The sequence below is a fragment of the Meles meles genome, chromosome 10 (genome assembly GCF_922984935.1).
Source record: "Meles meles chromosome 10, mMelMel3.1 paternal haplotype, whole genome shotgun sequence".
Taxonomy (NCBI): Eukaryota; Metazoa; Chordata; class Mammalia; order Carnivora; family Mustelidae; genus Meles; species Meles meles.
Genome location: NC_060075.1, coordinates 77,677,016 through 77,691,884, shown reverse-complemented (window position 1 = coordinate 77,691,884; position 14,869 = coordinate 77,677,016). Strand labels below are relative to the sequence as shown.

General features: G+C 37.8%; 1 protein-coding gene across 3 annotated transcripts in view; it reads right to left on the bottom strand.

The window, feature by feature from the left end:
- The window catches only part of ELAPOR2 (endosome-lysosome associated apoptosis and autophagy regulator family member 2), a 214,682-nt gene that overhangs the window by 84,025 nt on the left and 115,788 nt on the right, over positions 1-14,869 (bottom strand). For all 3 annotated transcript variants that reach the window (XR_006820540.1, XM_046021104.1, XM_046021105.1), the window contains 2 exons: positions 5,979-6,159; positions 4,199-4,327 (listed from right to left, as the gene is read on the bottom strand). Coding sequence is in view for 2 of the 3 variants with exons in the window: in XM_046021104.1 (XP_045877060.1) it covers positions 4,199-4,327; positions 5,979-6,159 (310 nt within the window). In the remaining variant the exon portion in view is untranslated. The remainder of the gene's footprint in view (positions 1-4,198; positions 4,328-5,978; positions 6,160-14,869) is intronic.

Here is a 14,869-nt window from a genome sequence, read left to right as displayed (position 1 = left end):
TTATAAGAGTTCCAATTTTGCACGCTGGGACTATATTACTTTCCAGGAGCTAGCTTTTAGAGGCTCTCTCCCTCCTACCCTGACCCATGGTTTATCCTCCAATACATCACCTCAGATTCATGTCTCTGCACCTCCTACCTTGCAAAAAGTGGTTACTTTTCTATTTGTAGAATTCCGGCAATTCTTTTCTTACATCTCAGATTGAATTCATAGGTGTTCAGAATGATTGATAGATATCTAACTAAATTCAAGCGACCAGATGAAATGAGATCCCCTAAGCTTCTACTATCTTGCCTCATTCCCTCCAAAGTTAGAAATACTCCAAAAGAATTCCCTATGTTTACACTGCAGTTGTAAATTGCATGCAGAGGTAGACTCCTAATATCAATAAAGACATTCCATATGATTCCTCAGGAAGAATCAAATAATGCATATTTTTGCACAGAAGCTATTTAAGGGAAAACTAATAGCAGTTTTCTCAATTTAGCTTTTTTTAAACTAAAATAGATGGTCTTTATCTTTTCTAATAAACTGAAATGGAAAATCTTAGTCCTCTGATAACCAACAGAAACTAGAAATTTCAAATTACTTAAAGAAGAAGATTTGGGGTCCAGAGTTCTTTCTTATAGTTTGCTGTATTGCTGGTCTCTAATTTACAACTACTATTCTGCATTCATTCACTTATTCACTCAAGAGGCCTTCATGGACTACCAAGAACCATGAGAAGCACTAGGGTTAGGAAGACAAGGCTGGGTCTCCCCTCACTGAGGGTCAGTAGCATATAAGAAGGAGAAGCATATGCTAACAATTGACAAGAGAATGGGGAGACAGAGCTGCACATAGAAGGTGATGGGAGGTCTGTCCTCTGCATAGAAATAATCAATATACTATAGGCTGAAATGGCCACATTAAATGAGGAAAGGAGAAACATCTCCCAGGTACCATTATTTTTTTTTTCAGAAATCATATTTATAGTTATTATAAAATTTTGAAACCACAGAAAAATTTTAAGATGAAGACTACAATTACTTTTAACCCCATCACCCAGAATAAAACCACTTCTTATATTTTGAGTAGTTTCCTTTCATTATCTTTGGATGCATAGGTTTTTACATCTTTGAGATTGTGTTGTTGATAACATTTAGTGTCATGGTTTTATATGTTAATATTACCGCGTAAGCATTTTTAAGCATAAATACTTCACCAACATATTCATGGCTGAATTAATAATTTATCATGTAGACGGACATAATTAACATCCATAATTTACCAACCACACTACTGGACTTACCTCCTTTGACCACACACCCAATTTAACCATTTGGATTGTTTTTATCTTTTAGGTGCTATAAATGACACTGTAATAATAAACTTATTTTTGGTAAAGTTTTTCTGTATTTTTTTTAGAAAAGAATCTCGGTGAAAGAATTACTAGGTAAAATAGATATATTTTTAAAGCAGTGTTTTGTGCTGTTATGGTGATTGGGAAAGCAATGTGAATCAAGGAGGAATATTTGTTAAATATGGCAAAACTAAATGAAAAAATATGAAACAATTCATACTTCCCTGTAACTTCTCACTTTCAAGTGAGAGCCTCTTAATATTTCAATGTATTTCTTTTCCATGTTTTTTTAGTGCACACTTTAACATACCTTAGATTTTAATGGATACTCTATTTTCTGTTTTTTTTATTTAGCACTGTCTTCTGATTTTTCTCATTACTCTAATACTGAAAACGTTTTCCCATTAAAAATCCTTACTACATCTAATTTTAATGATTTAACAATAGGTTCCATGATTACATAATTTAATTTAATCATATCCCATTGTTGAAAATCTAGATTGTTTCCTCTTAATTAGCACTAAAGTTAACATATTTTTCCATAATTTCTTTCTTTACATCTTTACATTGTTACCCAGGTATAAATTCCCAGAAATGGAATAAACGGGTTGAAGAAGAACATTCAAAATTCTTGAAACATTGTCAAATTGTTTTCCAGATGACTGCCATTTTTAATGCTTGCATAATATTTCTTCAATCAGGACATCATAACTTTCATAAACATAATCTTTTGCTGGAGACCTAGACTATTTCATTTTCTGTTATTACAGATAATGCTCACTGAACATCTTCATGCATAAACAGTAACTTGTCTCCAACTATGGGTAACTTTAAGGCAAACTTCCAATACACGAAGATGTACTTCTGTGTATCCGGTCTGCAACTATGTACAATTCAGACTGAGAAGACATGAATCTCCAAGTACTCCAAGTCGCACAGTCAAGCCAGCCAAAGCACATCCACTTGAACCCCATGACTGGGTGATCCCCTCATGACACAGGATGTTCCTGGGCCTCTCACTTTGGTCCCCATTCTTGTCAGTGCTATTCCTCTCAAAGCTGGACACTGAACTATCCAAGCATAAAAATACACATCACCTTTTATCTTCATTTTTGTATTGTATTTTTCACATTACTATTTGTTTTTCTAATATCACAGACTAATAGTGAAGAGATGTCTATTTTTCAAATTAATAATTGAACATTTCTGAAAATTATCAAAAATGTACATTTTAGCCTCTAAGTAAAGGAGGAAGCAAGTGGCTACCATTAAGTATTATCATGAGAGTTAGACCAAGTTCTCCAAAAGATCAAGTAAAAGTTCCAGATAATCTTTACTAGTAAGTGAATACACACACGCACACACACACACACACACACACACACAATCGATGCTTCCATGAATTCTTTCGATTCCCTGGCCTTACCAATCTTATTTTTCCTCCATAAGTCTTAACTTCTTCAACTTAGAATTCAACCATGGGATCTTTTAGAAACATAAACCCTCATGGTCAGGTAATTACTTCTGTATTTTTTTCTTCTTCTCCCTTAGGATAACTTCCTAGAAGGGGAAGTATTCAAGGACCTACTATTTTTCAATCTTCATTTTCATGTGTTCAGCTCACTTCCTACATCCCAAGCATATTTATTTCAGATAGGTACTGACTTAAAACAGAAGCAATTTAAAAGAATTTTTTAAAACAACAAAATGTAATATGGAGAAAAAGTGGGCTCATTAAAATTGCTAATAAGATGATGAAAGTAAAAGGATGCATTTTGGTATAAAACCCTAGTATTTGTGAACAGCTACTCCTAGCATTAAGTTTAAAAATACACGTATAGGGGCGCCTGGGTGGCTCAGTGGGTTAAAGCCTCTGCCTTCGGCTCAGGTCATGACCTCGGGGTCCGGGGATCGAGCCCCATATCCGGCTCTCTGCTTGGTGGGGAGCCTGCTTTCCCCCCTCTCTCTCTGCCTGCCTCTCTGCCTACTTGTGATCTCTGTCTGTAAATAAATAAATAAAATCTTTAAGAAAGAAAAAATACACGTACAGACACTGTCACTCATTCAACCAGGAAATATTGCAGAAAACTAAGTGCTAGCCTCTCTTGGGTCTTAAAATATTGAACAAATAGGGACGCCTGGGTGGCTCAGTTGGTTAAGCGGCTGCCTTCAGCTCAGGTCATGATCCCAGCATCCTGGGATCGAGTCCCATATCGGGCTCCTTGCTCGGCAGGGAGCCTGCTTCTCCCTCTGCCTCCCTCTCTGCCTACTTGTGATCTCTCTCTCTCTCTGACAAATAAATAAATAAAATCTTTAAAATATTGGAACAAATAAAATTCAGCCACAATCTTATAAAACTGTACATTTTCAAGATTTCAATAAGTGGGGCTGACACTTTGTGTATTTTGTGTATTTTATGATTTTGTACACACACAATCATAGATTCCATAGGGAAGGGGGCTTAGAGATGACCTCACCTCTCAACACAGTTCAGTCCTGAGCCAGACTCAATGCTGGCAGAAATGCTGTCATCCTATTCTTCAAAATGGCAAGTGACATAGATTTCACTACTCCCTTGGTGATCTACTCTAAATACATTTATAACCATAAATGGTGAGCCTGAATATCTACTTCAAAGCTGACGCCAAAAAAAATGCAAAATAGTTCATACTGTTAACAGAGAAGTCGACGGGTTGTGACACCCCATTCACTATTTCCGTGTGAGGGCTGGAAGGTAGACAAGTAGCCAATGGACAGGAATGAAGTTCCTCATACCCACGTTTGGTATGTTTTTAGAGAGCTGGGTCCAAGAGTCTCTGTGACCCTATATGTCCAGGAGGCCGATTCTGAACTCACCATTCATTCCATCGCACTTTGAATTCCCAACATTAAAGCAGGAAGTTTTCATGTTGCCAGGAAGGACATTCCACCATTTATATTCAAACCCAAGCGCAGGCTCCATTCCTGCTGGACACGGCCTACATTCTATGAGAGACAGGTGAAGGAGATAATTACGGTTAAATTGCATCTGGACATCTTCCTTTTCCTCTGTTCTAAGTACTACTAAACCTTAATTAGCAGAGAGGAATGCAGGAAGGAGAGATAGTAGAGCATCAATTCTTTTAAGAATTAATAACTTTTTCTAAAATAATCTGGAAAGAAAAATATTTCTGGATATAGTTTACCCATATATACTTGATTAACATGAAAAAGGAAAAGGATCAATATAAAATCTTTTAAAGTTATTTTTTTCCTTCATTTCTGAGAGTAACTGCTAATATCAATCACCCTGCATAAGAAGGGTAACTTGAAACTAGCTCTCTTGTATGTGCTCTTAAGATCAGTTCCCTCTACCTCATGAACAAGGAAATATTTCAGCCTTCCTATTGGTTATTAAACTTAACAGAGTATCATTTAATTATGGACTCACTATTTGAAATACAAAATATTGGCTATGTTGAAAAATGATACTGGGAGTTGAGAGTCATGTTTATCAATAAACCTGATTTAAATTACTATGTGCAACAATGAAACGGAAGGGTCCTGTCCAACCCTTTCCGAATTTATCCAACACACTTGCATAATCATGTCATTAGAAATGTTCACTGAGCAAACACTTCTTGATACCAGAGTACTTTAGACACATTTTTACATAACCTGTTCAAAGAATATGAGCTAGATATTATTACTCACAATTTTAAGGGTGGGAAAATTGAGGTTCAAAAGATTTAAGGAACTTGGATTAATCACACTAATGGCTGCCTGTCGTATGTGGATTCAAAACCAAGTTAATCAGACTCTTAAGTCCCTCTTATGCTATCTACCAAAGGCTCTGGGTAGTAAGCAGATAGCCTGGCTATATTCAAGAGAGATGACCACAACTGAAATACATTGTAATTTTTGTCTATCAAAATTAAAACAAACTCTGCAGCACTTTCTATCTTATTTGATAAGCACTAACATTTTCTCATCTGTACACCCTGAAAAATTAAGAGACTATCTTCACTGCCTTATGTTCAAAACGAGTAATTTTTTGCTATTACTATAGCACAAAGTGTAATTTATGATTCCAAAGCTGAATTAGAAGAGGTTATAACTTATGCTTGCATAAATGTATGTGTACACACTCACTGGAAAAAGAGTGCCTATCCTTAATACTTAATATGGTGGAATGGTTTTTTAAGATTTTATTTATTTGAAAGAGACGGGGAGAGCATGAGTGGGGGAGGGAGGAGCCAGGTTGGGCAGAGGGAGAGGGAGAAGCAGATTCCCTGCTGAGCAAGGAGCCTGATGCTGGACTCTATCCCAGGACCCTGAGATCATGACCTGAGCCAAAGGCAGACGCTTAACAAAGTGAGCCCACCCAGGCCTCCCTATGGTGGCATTTTTATCAACATTCAAAGGCAGAGTGAGTCATCCAGTGAAGAGGGTACTACACAAAATGCCAAGAAAAAACTCTCCTTGTGGTATGTTAAGGAAGGCACTGCCACCTCACAATTCATTATATTTCTCAACTCTTCTTTAGTCTCTGTGAGATAAGTATGTTTTATAAATAAGTCTTCTGTAAAAACAATAAAGAACAAAGTCACAATAGTCCAGCAAGATTATTTTGCTAAAGGTCCAACTGGCATCCTACCCTTTGTTCCATCCGAAAACGTTCCAGGAGGGCAGGGATGGCAAGATGATGATCCATTGTTATAAAATCCAGGGTTGCAAGGGGGACAGTCCTTCTTCTCTCCAGAAGGGGGCAACCTAATAGCATCTGTGAGATCCTCCCGGCAGATTTTGGGCTCTATCCACTTGTACATAATTTGCGTCTGGGGGGGGAAAAAAGCTTGCAGGTCATATAAGATGCTTTATTTGCTTTAACTTTTCAGTAATAAAAACATTAAACAGAAAGCCTAAGAAAAGTCAAATAGTGAAAGAACAGAAGGGCCAGGTGAAAAGAATCTAAACCATTAGTAACAGAATGAGATAAAAAGAAAAAACTTTGGTTGGGCGAATGGCTGTTACTTCGACATGTTTTTACTATGAGCTACAGGTGGGTCTTACCGCATCCATCAGCACATTCATCATCATCGAATTCCACTTCGAAGTATAGATACAGGATTATAACCCTCATTCTCACAGCCACTCACGCACTTCATTCCTTAATGACATAGGCGTCTGGGCAGACTGCCTTTTCTGTTTGGAGACTTTCACTCCTCTCTTCCTCTCCCTCACCCTCAGTGCCTATCGCCATGCCTAGCACAATCTGATCACAAAAGAAAAGGTGTACGTTTTTAAAAAGACAATGTCTAGCTTCACATTTCAATCCTGCATTTCACAAATAATGTGGTTGCTCTCTGAATCTTTTCCAACACCCTGATGTTAAACCACAAGAGCCATAGCTAAAATATTTCTAATTCTGGGCCCTGTTGCAGATGCTTCTACCAACAGAATTAAGACAAACTCTACTTTCAAAGACGGAAGTCTTTTAAACCTTATCTTCTCATTCTCTCTCACACATACACACACCCCTATGTGACACGAAATACACAAGATCACTATAACTCAGCCAAACCCAGAAAGTTGCGATTATAAAATTACTCTCATTGTTAAAATAGAAAAATTAAATGGTTTAGCCATTTCACAAACAAAATCAATATGCTCAGTAAAAATAAGAAGGTATTTTAAATGCAAAGGGAAAAATAATTTCATAACTATAGTTTTTAAAATGAGACTCCGTTTCCTTTACTAGGCGTATAATCTAATGAAAAACTGTTTTTTCCTTTAAAACAACTTGCAATAGTAAGTCTAATACTGAAGGTGGAGAAACAAAATTAAAGGCAGTTCTTTATAGCTATTTTCAGTTAATAGGAAATTAAATATAGCACACCCGTTAGACCACTCAATTTTATTCTCAAGTATTCTCTTATGGAAGAGCAAATTACCTTATCTGAAGAAGGATGCTTAAGGAAATGGTTTAAAAGGTAGCTATCTCAACAGAATTATAAATAACATATTTTTTCCTTTTATAACTCTCTTTCTATATTCATTTTATGGCCCGCATCATGATACAGTTCAACCAGTCACTGCACCCAACTGCCTCTCTTTCCATCTGTAAAATGATGCCGCTCCTGCTGAGGCTTCCTCAACAGCTTAAAAAAAAAAAAAAAATTACCTAGATCCTGTATCCATAAGGGGTTCTCAATTCCTCTGAGAAAGGGTGTACACAAATCAGAGAATCTAATCAAATAAATCATCATTATATCTGGGGGGTTGTCTTTCTAAAATCCAACTTAGCAAGTAGAGAGAACAAGTTTCTGACCCAGGGAGCTCACAAATTTGCTGATTTATTTTGACATGAATTAAAATCACATTGTATTACGTGTGAGCTCTTGCACTGCTGAAAATAGGCAGTTCCTGCATGGGAGTGGGGGTGGCGTTGAGGCTGAGCACACACACTGATCCTGGGGGCATGCCTTGTGTGCCTCTCCACCACTGTGGGAAGTCGGTATTATTGTCCTCAGGCTTATAAATGAGGAAGTTGTGGGTAAGAGCTGTTGAACAACTTGCGCAAGAATTAAGCAAAACTCATAAAGAGTGATGTAACACTAAGAAGGGTCAGTTCAGTTAGGGTAAAAATAGTAAAATAAGGAAATACATTTTTGACAAGTCAGCTGATCACATGATTCTGAATCCAAGCACAGTAAATGTTTAAAAATTAGAAAATGTGCACCACCTTTAAATATTTAAACAGTGAGAAGCCAAATTTCAAATGCTCTACAGTAAAAGTTGCATTTATGAGACCTCTTGCTTCACATGGCAGGTTGAGTCTATGCCTCTCTTTCTAATAGGGACAGATGCTATCAAGTGGAGCTGGCTGGGGAAAGATAATAATATAAATGATACTTAGCGCCAGATGGCTCACAGTGCAGGTGAAAAACCAACAATCAACTCATTCTTTGGCAAGTCGACATAAAATTATGAAATATTTTATGAAACCAAAAAGCGCTAATAGAGCAAAATCTATCAGATTGTGAGTAAGATTAGAGAAGATCTATAGAGTCTGAGTATTTTATATTAAGCATGAATAAAATATATTTTAGAGAAACACATGTAGGTATCAATTCTCATGTCAAAAAAAAAAAAAAAAACAGGACTGGGAAGACTAAAATTTAGACAAATTTTGAGAATGTATCTGTCCATGGCTGCCAGCTTTCTCCCTTGAAATGTCCCTACACATTTGTAGACTGGCTGAATTCATCAGAGTCAAATTACATGTGCTTTACAAGTCTACCAACTGCCTCTCCAGCCTGCCACCTTGCACTCTATAATGTTCTAACTTGTATGTTCCCAACCAGGTGGGCTATTGCTTGCCTTCCTGCCTTTCCCAGTCCTTGATCTTTTCCAGAAACGAGACACTGGGCCCTCATGATTTGTCTCTTTGACGGGCCCACACCATTCTGCCAAGCTGCATCCATTGTCTCCTTCAAAGCTATGGTCAATGTCCAATGCGCTCTAAGAATCTCCTCAGCTCACCCGTCTATGTATCAGCATCCACTTAGATTCCTTTTCTATGAAGGTTCTACTGTTTTCTCTTTTCCCTTGTGGTTACATCCTTGTTCCTCTCTAAATGCATCAAAGCCCCTCTTCTTCCTCTATGTGGGAGACAGTGTGGGGATTCAACATTGTCCTGGAGACTGTAGCCAGGGCCTTAGGCAAGGAAATGTTCTAACATTAGAATGAGGCAAAAATACTGAAAACACTGAACAGAGGCTTTAAAAGGATACAGTGTCTAGTATGACAATTCAATCTCAATAAAGCTGTTTTTAAAAATAATTTAAAGAAGACTATCATGAAATTTTAATTTCTACAAATTTTAACTCCCTAATCACTGAGAAATGCCACGGTCTTTCCCCATCATCCTAGTTCAGAAACAGTTCCCAATTATATTTGACTTACTTAAACTGCGTATGAAGAAAGGCAGTTCTAAGAGCTATATCCCTTTATACCTGAATTTTTTTTTTAAGATTTTATTTATTTGACAGAGAGAGAGAGAAATCACAAGTAAGCAGAGAAGCAGGCAGATAGAGAGGGGGAAGCAGGCTCTCCGCCAAGCAGAGAGCCCGATGCGGGACTCAATCCCAGGACCCTGAGATCCTCAGGACCTGAGCCAAAGGCAGAGGTTTAACCCACTATACCCAGTGTGCCCCTATACCCGACTTTTTAATGTTCCCTACACCTTAACTTTGCTATGTCATTCACAAGTACTGCATAAGAGACATTGAACACTTGGAATAACTTGTAATAGTGAAGTTCATTAAAGGACAAAGAAAGTACTAGACATATTCCATCAATTTCCTAGCCTCAGGGATGACTAAGTCATATAGTCAAATGTCCCCTCTCCAGGCTTCCTTCTAGAACATCCTGCCCTGGCAGGCACACTTCTAGCCTTGGCTGCAAGTTTGCTCTTTGACAAAACATTCTGTTCCAGAAGTGGGCAGCTCTGCTTGTTTGAACATCGTTATGCACCAATGGAATTTACCTTCTAAAATTTCACCCAAGCTCTCCCTTATGGAATAATACAGAAAAGTCTGCTTCCTCTTTTCTATGATTTCCTATCAAATGCTTCACCTTACTACTTAGGAAGTTCTTATTAAGTACCTATTGTGTATAGAAGAAAACACTGTGGGGAATTTAAATATTAACAAGACAATTTTCTCTGAAGGAGGTTCCAGTCTAATAGTGACAAGATGGGTTCACAAAGTGCTAGAATATAAAAAAAGAAAATATGTGAAGACGACGCAAAAGCACTAGATTTGGAAGCAGACACAATTAGGGTTAGAATTCCAGTCTTAAAACTTACTAGCTGTGGCTCCCTATAAACTTCCAGAAATTACTTAACCTCATTAAGCCTCAGTTCTCTCATCTAAAAACTGGGTATAATAATGTCTAAATTGCACAGCTATTGAAAAAAAGAATTAGAGACCATGTCTGAATACACAAGCACACACACAGTGAGGGTGCACGCAATTACGTAAGTGCTAGATGCTTCTGCTATTGATACCATCACTACTATTTCCATAATTATGGTCACCATCACCACTTCGAAGAGAAACATGAAATGCCATGGATATTCACAAAGAAGAGATCAAATCTCTTTGGGACAAGTAGAACACGTAAGAAATATGATCCAAATTCCTCCATCCCGTGGTCTTTTCTCCAACCTGAAAAAAAAATTACCAGCAACTTCAACCATATTTCATATCAAATAGTTTAATATCCTGGTCTCTCTTTTCTAGATTCTGCCCAGTTTGTCAAAATTTTCTCAAGCCCTCTGCCAAGGACAAAACACAATTCTCTAAATATGTTTACATTCACTCACTTTCTCATTCATTAATTTATTCAAAAGATCCTTCATTACCTTCTGTGTTCCGGGTACTCTACTAAGTGGACATTTTTTTTTTTTAAGTGATTAAGAATGTGTTTCTGTCTACAGGAAGCTGAGAGCCTGGTCATCTTTACAAGAACTGTATTTGCAACAGTGATCTGATACCAAAACACTAGCAAACCTATGACCATTCTGAAAATATCAGGAGAGGCGTACAAAAAATTCTGTAGGAATTCCCAGCATCAAGACAACCTTGGCAGATCTATTCATGTTTTTTTAAGAGTAGGCAAGCTCTGTGAACCAGCACAGAATCACTCTCTTTTTACTGTGGTAACCGACACCATCTTTTCCCCTTTAGGAACTGATTTGTGTGACACTGACAGGAATAAGGAGTTAACATAGTCTGGCAGCCCAGCCATAGGGCTCCAGCTGGTGAATGAAGCTGTTGGACCAGAGTATCCCACACCACTGGAAGAATGGCTGGGGGCTGGGAGATGGGTAGCAAGGCGATGGGTATTAAGGAGGGCGCATGTTGGGATGAGCACTGGGTGTTATATGCAACTAATGAATCGATGAACATGACATCAAAAAGTAATGATGTACTATATGCTGGCTAATTGAACATAATAATCATAAAAATAATAATTTTTATTTGTCCACAGTCAGGGCAGGGGAGGGAATTACTTTTCTCCCTGAGATAAAAGATAGATAGATAGATAGATAGATAAATGTATGTATGTATGTATGTATGTATGTATGATGTATGTCGCTACTTCTATGGGGTTCTAGTACCCAAAATAAATTAAAGCTTAAGCCTTGTCTATACGTGGCAAATGCCCTGACAAAACCGCCTTATCCCTCTAACTTCCATGAGCAGATCGAAGACAACATGTGTGCATATGATAAACATATGAGCGAATTGTTTTTTAGCCTTGAACCCTCTTAATTAAAGATAAGGATTCTTTGTACTCTTGGGAGGTTTTATCCTCTTTAAATGTCTGTTGCATTGGGGCGCCTGGGTGGCTCAGTGGGTTAGGCCTCTGCTTTCGGCTCAGGTCATGATCTCGGGGTCCTGGGATCGAGCCCCACATCGGGCTCTCTGCTCAGTAAGGAGCCTGCTTCTCCCTCTCTCTGCCTACTTGTGATCTCTTCTGTCAAATAAATAAGTAAAATCTTTTAAAATAAATAAATAAATGTTGTATTGTTTTACTTGGTAAGCCGGGTTCTAAAGCTTAGATTCTCTTCAAAATATTTTTGGCAAGTTAATGTTTTCTGTTTTCTAAATACTTCTATATCTGACACTTTGACACAAATAAATGTTGACTTTGCTAATTTGAGCTCAATGTGCTAGCACACTGGAGTCTCTAAATTTTACTTCTGTCATTCTCCCCAGCATTATTGCTCTACAATTTAACATACTTATTCCCAATATCCTCAAGCAAGGTGAGGATTTTTAAATCAAATATTGATTGTACTCATGTGTCCTCATATTCTTCTCAGGATGACTTAGGATATGCATAATTCTGTTGTTGAATTTATATTCTTATAACAAATACATGATACCAACTACACTACTAGTTAATATCAACTACATTCCTCACTGATATATCCATTTATTAAGTCAAACACTTTACATAAAGTTTCTCAGTTAGACATATATCCTCTTAACCATATCATTTAGTCCACAGTTCTCTATCTTAGCTGTACAGAGATCATGGGAGGCTTTATCAAATATGGTGCTAACATCAAAAGATGCCTTCTCTCCATGACTACGTAGCCATTAACAAGGTCAAAAATTTTTTTAAGATTTTAAGAGCATACATTTAAAATTTAAAAATTTAAGATTTTAAAAGCAGGGGGAGCAGCAGGCAGAGGGAGAAGCAGACTCCCCCGCTGAACAAGGAGCTTGATGCAGGGCTCAATCCCAGGACTGTGGGATCATGACTTCAGCTGAAGGCAGATGCTTAACTGACTGAGCCACCCAGGCTCCCCAAGGTCAAGATTTTTTTAGCTCAAATGTCAAGCACTGAACCTGAGCATGTGTATGCATCCATATGAGTGTATCTCATTTTATGTAGAAAGTGGGCTCTGAACATTTTGAAAACATACTCAAAAATTTCAAGGGGACTCACCACTACAAAACCTCCCCATTCTAGCATGAGTCTATGTCATTAGCTGCAGCTAATGCCACCCCCTTGACACCTCCACAGTCCAGTCACACTCATACCCTACTAGTTCTTCAGCTATACCATGCTCCTTCCCACATCAGATCATCACCATCCTGCTCCTTTCCCAGAAAAGCTCTTCTTCCACACCTTGGCCAAGAGTTCACACTTCTGAAGCCTTCCCAGGCTGGGTCTGATCCCCATAAAACTCGAGACTTCTCTGCTGTAGCACTAATCTAGAGCTGGAAAGAATTTCTTTTCTTTTGAAAGACCATCTCTTCCTCTGAAAACCAGACCACTTGTTCTTAAATTGGTGAGGTCCTAGAGCAGCAGAATCAGAATTACCTGGGAACTTCTGAGCCATATCAATTCTCAGGTCCTGCCCCAGATCTACTGAAACAGAAAACTGGGGACAGGAACCTCCAGGGAAGTCTGCTGCAAAAAACAAAAAATTGGCAACTACTGCTCTACCGTCCATGAAGACAGTGTCTTCTTCTGCCTCTCCTTGGTTCTGCCCTCATCACCTTGCACTCTGTAACATAATCAGTGCTCAGGGAAGACTCACTGAGTAAATGAACGAGTGAGTAGAAACCCTGCAATTTTCATGATGTTAATGAAAGTCTCTCAACCAGGATTAGAAGGGTTTCCGTTACTAATTAAAATACTTCTGAAAAATGTTCCCTATAGGAGGGAAGCAATGAAATACCTGAGCTTCAAAGGAACACAGAAATTGTACCAGTCCTGTGGCATATACATGATTATGTTCAAAGTCTGTCAACCTCAGTAGCTGCTTCCCTTGAGGATGCTCTCCAAGCAAGGGGAAAATAAGATCAAAGAGAGTATGACAGGGCAAAAGGAGCCACAGTTATTGAATGACTTGAAAACATCAATAAGCCACCAGCAAATCACCAGGCTGTGCCAAGCAAGAATAAAATATCTTTTTTTTTTTTTCCCTTTTTATTTATTTTTTTTTTCAGCGTAACAGTATTCATTCTTTTTGCACAACACCCAGTGCTCCATGCAAAACGTGCCCTCCCCATCACCCACCACCTGTTCCCCCAACCTCCCACCCCTGACCCTTCAAAACCCTCAGGTTGTTTTTCAGAGTCCATAGTCTCTATCTTTTTAAAAGAGGAAACCAGAACACATGAAAAGGTTGAAACCAACAGAAATAGAAAAAAGATTAAAATTCCCATCTATAGCCTATATTTCTCTACTGTATCAGTTAATTAAGCTTCTACCGTGTTTTTTTTTTTTAACTCCTGAAGCTAGATACATCTCTCTTGAAAAAAGTCTTAAATCACTTTTCAAAGAATCACTGAGTTGATGGGAGAGCAAGTACAATGTGTTCTATACTGAGAACGTGTTCAGAGTTCACCTAGACTCAATAGGAAAACGTAGTTTGTGTGTACATGTGAACACAACATGCCTGTGGGTGCTGACATGTACACAGGTGTGTGTGTGTGTCTGTGTGTGCCTGTGTGTGTATTCTGTACATTCTACATTTAATGCATGGTTTTACTCCCTTTAGGCCCAGGTCAACTAAATTTTATCACACTACTCACTGATGTAATAAACTACTTACGGACAAAATAAAAAGAGGACTTTTGAATATTTTCACCATGGCAAAGACTAGAACCATTTGTATATTAGATCTCATTCATGTAAGCTTCAGTGATGCTGAATTAGTGATTAGTATAGAGAATAAAACAAATTCAATTTGCCCTACTTATTAATAAAACAAGTTTAACTAAAAAAAGCTTAGGTAAAGAACTGTAATTCATCTTCGTGGCTCTCTGCATGTATTTTCTAAATGGAAATAATCCTTCCTTAGCCATTATTATAGGACCATTGAGATCTTACTTCAAAACTCCTTCTAATTTAATGACTGTTTGAGTTACTGTTCTTATTTAAAATAATACATATACTTCTAATTATTAAAATTTTCCACTAATTTAAACTGTCCTTCCTCTGAATTATTCTAAG